We start from the raw sequence: 9,107 nt of genomic DNA on the forward strand, positions 1-9,107 counted from the left end.
AAACATTTGTCAATGTGCACTGTCCTTGTTAATAACTAAATAAACAAAACAGGACTAGAGTTTACAGTCAGGCAGTAGTGGGCCTATGTGGCTGTAAAGGTCTTTGTAAAGAAGAACAAACTTTTGAATAATCTAAATATTGGTCAGATGGAGGTATGATGATGGCAATTGAAGAAAAGTGTCAAATATCTTTTGGAGCATTGTATGTTCAAAGATTCCTTTTTGAATCATTTTTGTTTTGTTTTTTTGTTTTGTTTTTGTCTGTAAAAACCACAGACTGTGTAGGTAAAAATCCACTGTTGCATTGTTTTAGTTAAAAACCTATATTTTCATGTATTTTTATTTTGAAGGCCTAGTTGCCTCGTTTCCGGTGAAAACCTGGGGCTTCACGAAGCTGGAGCGGTGTATCCGGGGCGGAGCCACCGCCAGACAGGCCACGCTCTATCCAGTTCTAACCACTGAAGCGTTCACGTGCAATTAGAAACTACACAATCCAACGTTCAGGATCAGATTTATGTCCTAATAACAGAATACACTTTACACTAAGTTTACTAAAAAATAAACAAAGAATATAAATTTTTTTATTTACTTCACTTTGCTTTATTAACTTGTTTGTATCAATAAATATATACACAACCTTCATCGTACCGATAGAAACCAAACATTACATTCTTTATAAAAATTAAAGTTTTTATGATCAATTCTGAATCTTGTAATTTAGCATTGCTACTGCTAACACCACTGCTGCTGCTGCTGCCACAGGAGCAAATACAACGTACTACCTGTATGTTAAAAAGTCCATACAGAATGAAATTAACTTTCATCTTAAAGTCATGTTAATAATGTATATTCTTTTCCCCTTATGGTGAGACTGATCATCGCCTTCATGTCATATTTATCATCTCAAGCAATCCAATGTTTCAAACCATGAGTTGAAGCAGAGTAAACTAGATCTACAGCAAGTGAACTAATCTGCTGTGTAATACATTTCCATTTTAAACTTCCGCTGCCTTTAATGAAAGAAACAAAAATGCAGTCATTCTGTGACTCCATATTTTCAGCAAAGCTTTGCAACAGTTTCCTTTGTTGTCTCAATGCTGCACAGCAATCTCTCCCTGCTGTATGCATAGAAAATAAACTGCAGTTACTATTCATAAGGTGTCAGTGAATGCATCACTCCCAGTGTCGTAGTTTTTTATAGAGCAGTTGTGCAGGTGATCTCAGGTGCAGTAGTCTGGTCTTTAGCTAATTTCTCATCATCCTTTGGAGGAGGCATGGAGGCCCAGGGCCAACTGAACCTGAAAGCCAGATGAGGAAAACGACATTATTCAGGCTGCACATACACAATGAGTTTTTAATCATAGTTATTTTGTTTATATATATATATACATATATACAGATATATATATTTTTTATTATTGGTTCTTCATTGTATCTATTTAAAACTCAGTCCCGCGGTTTTATTCTCTAATTATTTTTATTTCTTCAGAGTTGAGCTGCACGGTGTAAGTGTTTCCTCCACAGAGTTGCACCGTATGGTATGAGTTGCAGATAACCTGGAGGTGTAGCTGTATCTGCTTGTATTATTTCTCCCTACAATATCTAAAACTAAGCTCATATGTAATTTTTATTCTATTTTCTATTAGTCTCTTGTCTTATGCACCAAATCATCAAGACACATTCCTTGTAAGTGCAAAACTACTTGGCAGTAAACCTTGTTCTGATTCAGATTCTTCTGATAATGTGTAGATGTGTATTCAAATCGTTTAATTCATTTCAAAGATCCAAAGTCAGATTTGTGCACTACTTTCTTCCTCTGCTAAACGCATGACGACTGAAATGACTGTGCAGACTGACCGCTGTTTGAGCGACATTTGCTCGATGGTGTCGGGCAGCGGCTGTCTGAAGGTCTCGGGCAGGAAGAAGTAGACCAGAACACTGAGCAGTGACAGAGAACCCACAATGATCCACGGCAAGAACTGATTGAATACAGCTGGAGACAAAACCAAAACCAAATCAGTGAGCTCATATTTACAGACCTTTGTGGGCATTAAAGGGTTCCAAATGACAAGTTACCTTCCAAATTACAAAATCAAAAAAGAATACAGATAATTATTTAAACAAGTTCTGATAAATATCTCCAAATCCACCAGATAAAACCAAAACTATCTGTATTATTAGATTTAACTGAGGGCACCGGAGAAAATTGAGGAAACTGACCCTTTAATAGCCAGAACGCATCACAAGCGCAGCCTCACAGCTAATACTTTAAGGCCCTGTCACACATATCCGTATGACAGAAACGTATGCCGGCGCATACGAAAATCCAAATAGTCAAAATACGTCCAACTTTTCATCAAACGGATACGCATGTCTAACCTGTTGATATCGTATCACTTATTTATACAAAATGTATCAGACGAATACCCAACGAATGCATAACGTAAACAAAAATATGGCGTATACAAAATATCGGCTACACGCTGGTTTACGTTGATATAAGGTAAGGTAAAAGTAGTATTCGTTAAGAACTCACTGTGTTACGCTGGGGTGCGTTGTTGAACGCTGATGTTTTGAGCATGTTCAAAATTACGACGTACCCGACGTGTGCTTCATAAGATATGCAGAAGCTACGTTACGTTAGACATACGTGAATACGGAATACGTAGGTGAATATTTACCTACGTAAATACAGTGCGTGAATACTTACCTACGTAAATATAGTACGTAAATATAGTACGTAAATATAGTACGTGAATACCTACGTGAATACCTACGTGAATACCTATGTGACCACGTTAGAGGAACGTTAGATATAGGCTACGTCGGCTGACGGTGAATCCTACAGCCAGTTTATTGATAACAAGTGGATAACCTATTCCTACCCTATGTTAAGATGATGCCTGACGACGGAGTAACTTATTAAACGTGTTTCTACAGTACAGCTAGCGTTCAGCATGTTAGCCGTTCTCCAGCATCAGCATGACGTGAACCAGATGGCACTTTTCCAGCTCCGTTGGCCAGACGCTCTGATATGTTTTAAATAAGTAAGTGATACGCTATCAATGTTTGACATACATATAATAATTTGTTATGTATACGTTATGTATACGTTATGTATACGTCAGCTACAACACCGCTGTGGAAAAGTTGGACGTATTTGGATTTTTAGCTAATTGTCATATACGCCGGCATGTTTCTGCCATACAGAACTGTGTGACACGGCCTTAAGCTGGTATTGGTGGTACTGATAAAAACAACAAATATTTTGTTGTACTAAGTTATTATTTATACTAGGGATGTCCTGATTGGTCAAGTCTTGCGTATCGTCGACTGATCGTGAAATCCACTTTGTTTGTTTTTTGTTCATTGATCCCCATAAATTTAAGCTCTGATAGTGCTACGTTCTGAAAAACCTTGTCGTCCCTATTTACAGTCGTCCCTGACCTCTCATCTCCAGATATCTGAATGAAAATGGGTTCTATGGATACCAACGAGTCTCCCCTTTACAGACATGCCCACTTTATGCTAATCCCATGCAGTTTTGGCACAAATCAGTATAAATGTGTTATGTTCCCCTATTCTAAAACGGTGTATTTTAAAAATGAAACTGTACAGCCACAAACAACAGACTGAGGGCATTCAGAATATTTATGGCTTTCCTATATATATTGACAATAAGGGGGTTTCTGGGGTCTCTCACAGTATTTTTGACAATTTGTTATTAATTCCAGAGTAGTTAAAAAAGTATAATAGGCTGATTGTTTATACCAAAATAGGACATACATCATGATTTATTGGGAGAAACCAGGCATGTAAAATCAGTACTCTGTATAGTCCACAGTATACGGTGAAAGGTCTCACCCAGCTGCAGTAGGTACGGGGAAACAGAGGACCCCAGTCTGGAGAACGTGGCACAAGAGGACATTGCTGTGTTCCTGATGACTGTGGGAGACAGCTCACCAGTGAACATGTACAACACCCCGATGGCGGCTATAATACCAAATTTACCCAGCAGCACCAGTGTTAGGGTGACGGCTGGATGACCTGGAGGTAGGAGGATAATTGTGTGTTAGTGATGGTGGGAAAGGAAGTATTTCAGAAGCACTGAATCACTTTAAAGAAATTGACTGCTCAGGAAACCTCTCCCCAAACAGCATCTGCTCAATAATACCATAACTAGGCACGGCAGGCCTGACAGGCTTTGTATTTCTCGACATGTGTGGTATGCATGGGGCTGTAATAAGAGACATAGTTTGTGTAGTTAGGAGGGTGGCGTCTTGTTTTTGGCCTTTCCTAAACCACGGGAGCAAAATTGCAAGCAAAAGATTAAACCCTGTGTTTATCTGCTCTCAAAAGAGCTGCAATCGTTAGCGTGGCCACCAACTTTACCACATAATAAGTAGGAATCCAGTGTTCGTCCCAAAGCTGGAGAGCAATAGCAACATTTTGTGGAACTACAGGTTATGTTAGAAAAATACCTAATTACAATTCTTAATACTGTACTGCAACGCTAGGGCTTACTGACACTGCAATTTAAGAACAATGCTGCACCTTTGTTTTGTTACCATCGTCTTCTATATGGATCATCAACTAGAGTATGCAGGTATGCAGCCTTCAAGTGCACATTTAAAGGATCCCTGTGGAGTTTTGACCTCTAGTAGCGGTATGGAGCTGTTCTCCTATGAGTGGGTCCCCCACGCGATCTACATTCCTGCCAATGTTGTAACATTATAAGATATGCAGCAATGCGCCAGCAAAGGCAGCGAAGAGGAAGACTACAATTTGGTAAACATGGATGTAAACAATGCTGATTTTAAAAGATATAAAAGAATAGGCTTTGCAAACGTTTTATGAGGAAAGTAATACATTCAAGACATTTGTCAGACCTAAAGGAAAATGCGTCTTGGTGAGTAAAACTGAATGTTTCAACAGCAGTGTGGGCGTACAGCTAGCTTGTGCTGGTCTTACTCACTGTACAGAGTGATCTGGATGAGGAGTAGAGCTAGCGCCCCGAGCAGGGTGAAGCTGATACATGAGAGGCGGCGAGGAAGACTGCGTGCAGCCAGGCAGCTGGCACCGTACGCTGGCAGCTCGACAGCCATCGACAGGAAATAGTTCAGAAAGGGGTTGCCATAGAGACCAGACATGTTGAATGACAATCCAAAATAGCTTACATTTAAAGAAAACCTGCAAAACATGACAAGACATAAATGGTAGCGCACTCCCTCGAGGCTGTAGTTTTGACTACCTCTGTAAGATCACATCAACAATATGAAAGTGTTGGACAGAGCCTACTGATGAGCTATTCTCAAAGACGTACCTGTAGTGGAGCTAAATGTAATGTGCGGTTTGTTCTGAGTGTTGCTAGAGGAAAGTTCATGGGGTCAGTAAAAACGAAAGGGTTCATCCTCTGGAGAGGAACATTAGATGAGGAGAAAAGATTGTTCTGAGCTTTCGCCCTGCGAATAAAGGCATCAACCGACCAGGTTGTGCGGAAAGTTTGAGTTGTGCCTTTATTAATGAGAATTATAAAACAACAACATGGAGGATCCGTAGTCAAAACCAGAACGACAAACCTTATTACGCCTTTCAACATTTGCAAAGGAAGCGCATACCAGACCCACTCCTTCCGTTCTTACCTTTCACAATAAAAGCTTTAGAAATATAATATTCGCAGGAGAGTATTTTGCATTTTTGTATCGTTTATTCGCCATGTTGTGTAAAGGCCTTAGAGCTTATATTTGTCCTGATGGTTTTGCTAGAGGGCCACCAAAACCATTAGTACTCATCTTCTAGTTGTAGTAAATGTTATGGAAATGTCCAACTAATTGTTGAGATACTGTATCTTGCTCTGGATGGGCGAACCAGTCAACTATTCTCAGCACTAGCAAAGGAAAAAAAGAGGAAAAGGTCCTGCATATCAGGAAAAATGTTTACATTTTTAAAGTGCTTTAACTTACCAGATGAGCCACAACATAAGTGTCACATTTCGAATGTTTGCTGTCCTCAGCAGGTCCAGGAAACTGGGGGACTCTACCTTCTCACTTGTTGCTTTTTCAACCTGTGAAGAGACAGAACCTGCAGTACAATGTCGGAAGTCCTTCAGTGTGTGGAACAGGGCTGAGGTTTGAGGTTCTTACGTTGGCTGGGATAAAGATGACATATGGAGCTTCCACTCGGTTATCCAGAGCCGCTGACCTCAGCACGAGTTCTGCTTCATGAAAGCGGCCACGAGACACCAACCAGCGAGGAGACTCTGGAATCAGCCTGGTGGACAGACATTTGAAAATGTTTTGGTGCAAATAGGATATAGACTCAGGTTCACCCTGGTCCATCGACCTGTGTGTTATACAGACTTTATCAAGCTATGGTGGGAATGATTAAGAAGTTCACCCAGGGCAGAAATGATCTGACAAATAGCGGATGGTGAAAATCTGTGAAAGATGTACTCCACGCTCCAAAGTTCATGACACTAACCTTGTGCCTAGCTTTAAATGTACTTGCTGAATATAGTCAGGGGGCTGGTTCAAGCTTAAACAGGGTTCATCACACTTTCCTTCATGTCATAAAAATGTATTAAAAGCTTACAAAATGCAGATATATCTTGATAGTGTACTGAGGTCATCTTACCACCACAAGGGGAGACAGGCCAGGCCTGGCACAGCCAAGGCCAGTGACAGGTGTCTCCAGCTCCTGACCAGGTAGGCAGTGGCAGGCAGCATCATTGTACCCAACACGTACATGCTAGGAAAGCAGAGGCTGGAGAAGAGAACTCTGGTCGAACCCATCAGGAGCTCTGAACCTGTGGAGGAAATGTTTAAAAAGTGTCAGGGAATGATATTAAATTCCACAATCAATGTAATAGTAGTATTGTTTGTCTGTCGTCGGTTTGGACCTGTTCTTATTCTGTCCTCCAAATCAAAAACAGAGCAACAATGCTCAAGCACATAACGTCACAGTATCGTGAAAATGAAAGAGCCATACCCAGTACAAACCCAGCTATGTAGCTGGTGATTTGACCCAGGCCCAGCATGAAGAAGAGCACGGTGAAGACGGGCCAGGACGGTGCGAAGGCCACAGCGCTGCTGAAGATGCTCAGTGTGCTGATGGCCCCGAACAGAACAGGCTTCCTGCCAAACCTGAAGTACAAATGCAATAGATTCAGATATTAATGTCAAAGAAGAGAGACTGAAGTAGGAAGATATTGTTGGAATGGTCACATGATCTTCCAAGTTCACAGGAAACCATGAAAGCTTCATGTTTTTGAATTTGCAAGGTATGCATATGGTGTAGGTCTCTAGATTTAAGGACTGTCAGCTAACTGAACTTCAAACATGTTGTTGTCGAGTTTTTGTCACAGCCTTCACTTCCTTTTTCCATGAAGTGTAGCAGGTCATTTCCTCTTTGGTCAGTGCTAAATTAGCTTACAGCAAACTTCCAGACAAACATTCTACCTCAGCGAACTCTGCAGCAGCTGAGAGGAGCGGCAAACAGAGAAACAGTTTGAAGTAAAACTGAAAAGTACCGGTCAGAGATCTGTCCAGAGACGAAGCATCCGGTGAGTCCTCCCAGGAAGTAGACAAGGGAGGTCAGAGGCTGCTTCCACTGATCGCTGCACACCAGGTTGAACTGGAAGACAAGTGTGGTAAATTATGCAGCAGAAATGAAAATATAAACTGGATTAATACTGCAGACATCGACACTGGAATATAAATCAAACACGGAATAATACAACAAACATAAAACACATTACTTGTTGGCGTCTTGTTAATGATGCCCTGTCTGTACTTTTTCTTATTTTTAAAAATCTATCTTCAGAGGACTCTGACATAGCGAAGATATTGACACACAAATGAGACAAGATGTTCACCAAAGGATGCAACTTTGAAAAGCTTTGGAAGCTTAAATAAAAAGCAAAATACTAATGATTTAATACTTTTTTCTTCTTTGTAGTTGTATATGAAAATATCTGAATCATCTGAAGCAAATGAATGATTGGTGGCCACAGAGACATGTTTTACAGAATGAACTGACTAGACAGGAGTCTAAACAGTAACAGTAGTAGTAGACGGAGGAAAGTGGGGGGTCAGTAGCTCAGTACCTCACTGACTACAGTAGACTCGTAGTACTCAGTACTGTAGGTCCATCCATCTCTACAGCCCTCCTGCTTCAGGAGGTCCTCTGGACTTGACAGGTTGTGCACCAGGTCCAGCTTATACCGGCTACAACTGCTCGTCTCCGGCTGCCCCCCGGACACCTGCTGACCAGGAAAACAACATCACCATTATTTCCATCTTGTGCTGCAACAACAGGAGGTAGGCTGCACCTGAGCAAATCAGTTCAAACTAGACCGGTTCTAACCTGCACGATGATCACTTCCCGGATCCAAAGCCGTTTTGTAAATTATTAGCTGACTACATTTCTAAGTATTGGAAATCCTTGCTGGGTTATGTCTCAGCATTCAACTAGATTGGATGACAATCCTTGTATAGTCTTGTATAGTGTAATATAAGCATCTGGTTAACGTTACCTTAAACCAAGCAAGTAACGTACTTAGTTACAGTTTGAATTATACTTTACTTGCTGCTTTACAGCATATTTTATACTTTTACTACTCCTCCATGTCAGAATAAAGTGTTGCACTACTTTTATTTGACACCTATAGTTACTTTAAATATTCATATTTCTTATCCATTTCTTGTAACATAAATTATGATACATTTGTATAGATTACACTTTGGGCTGCAATTCTTGAATGAAAGGTGCTATACAAATAAAGTGTATTATTATTATTATTATTATTATTATTATTATTATTATTATTATTATTATTATTATTATTACTTATGCCAAAACGTAATATAAATGCTTTCTGCACCACAAACAATATTTCTCTCACCTCTATTTTATTGGGAGTTTAGTTGGTAAAGATCACATGAGGATAAGAGATTGAATAGAGATAAATAACCCTAAAGCTGTGCGGTCATACTGTGCACTAGGGGAAGTGAGTGGGATTTTGTGTTTCAGATTTAAGTGATTTGACACTTTCAATGTGAAGTTGTGTAACTCTGTACAAACGTAAGGGGAGGCAGGGGGCAGCCCTG

General features: G+C 40.2%; 1 protein-coding gene across 3 annotated transcripts in view; it reads right to left on the reverse strand.

Annotated features, from left to right (window-relative positions):
- Window positions 1–594: 594 nt before the first annotated feature.
- Window positions 595–9,107, reverse strand: part of LOC115025946 (solute carrier family 22 member 5-like) — a 9,592-nt gene continuing 1,079 nt past the window's right edge. The window contains exons 2-11 of one of the 3 annotated variants that reach the window (XM_029458367.1): window positions 8,105–8,260; window positions 7,529–7,632; window positions 6,988–7,142; window positions 6,634–6,805; window positions 6,144–6,270; window positions 5,964–6,064; window positions 4,976–5,190; window positions 3,865–4,047; window positions 1,858–1,993; window positions 595–1,298 (exon numbers count right to left, since the gene is read on the reverse strand). In XM_029458367.1, the coding sequence (XP_029314227.1) occupies window positions 1,196–1,298; window positions 1,858–1,993; window positions 3,865–4,047; window positions 4,976–5,190; window positions 5,964–6,064; window positions 6,144–6,270; window positions 6,634–6,805; window positions 6,988–7,142; window positions 7,529–7,632; window positions 8,105–8,260 (1,452 nt within the window). In that variant the 3' untranslated portion in view covers window positions 595–1,195. Of the gene's footprint in view, window positions 1,299–1,857; window positions 1,994–3,864; window positions 4,048–4,975; window positions 5,191–5,963; window positions 6,065–6,143; window positions 6,271–6,633; window positions 6,806–6,987; window positions 7,143–7,528; window positions 7,633–8,104; window positions 8,264–9,107 lie in introns of all 3 variants that reach the window. The other 2 variants (XM_029458368.1, XM_029458366.1) reach the window with 2 other exon arrangements.

Source organism: Cottoperca gobio, chromosome 21 (genome assembly GCF_900634415.1).
Source record: "Cottoperca gobio chromosome 21, fCotGob3.1, whole genome shotgun sequence".
Taxonomy (NCBI): domain Eukaryota; kingdom Metazoa; phylum Chordata; class Actinopteri; order Perciformes; family Bovichtidae; genus Cottoperca; species Cottoperca gobio.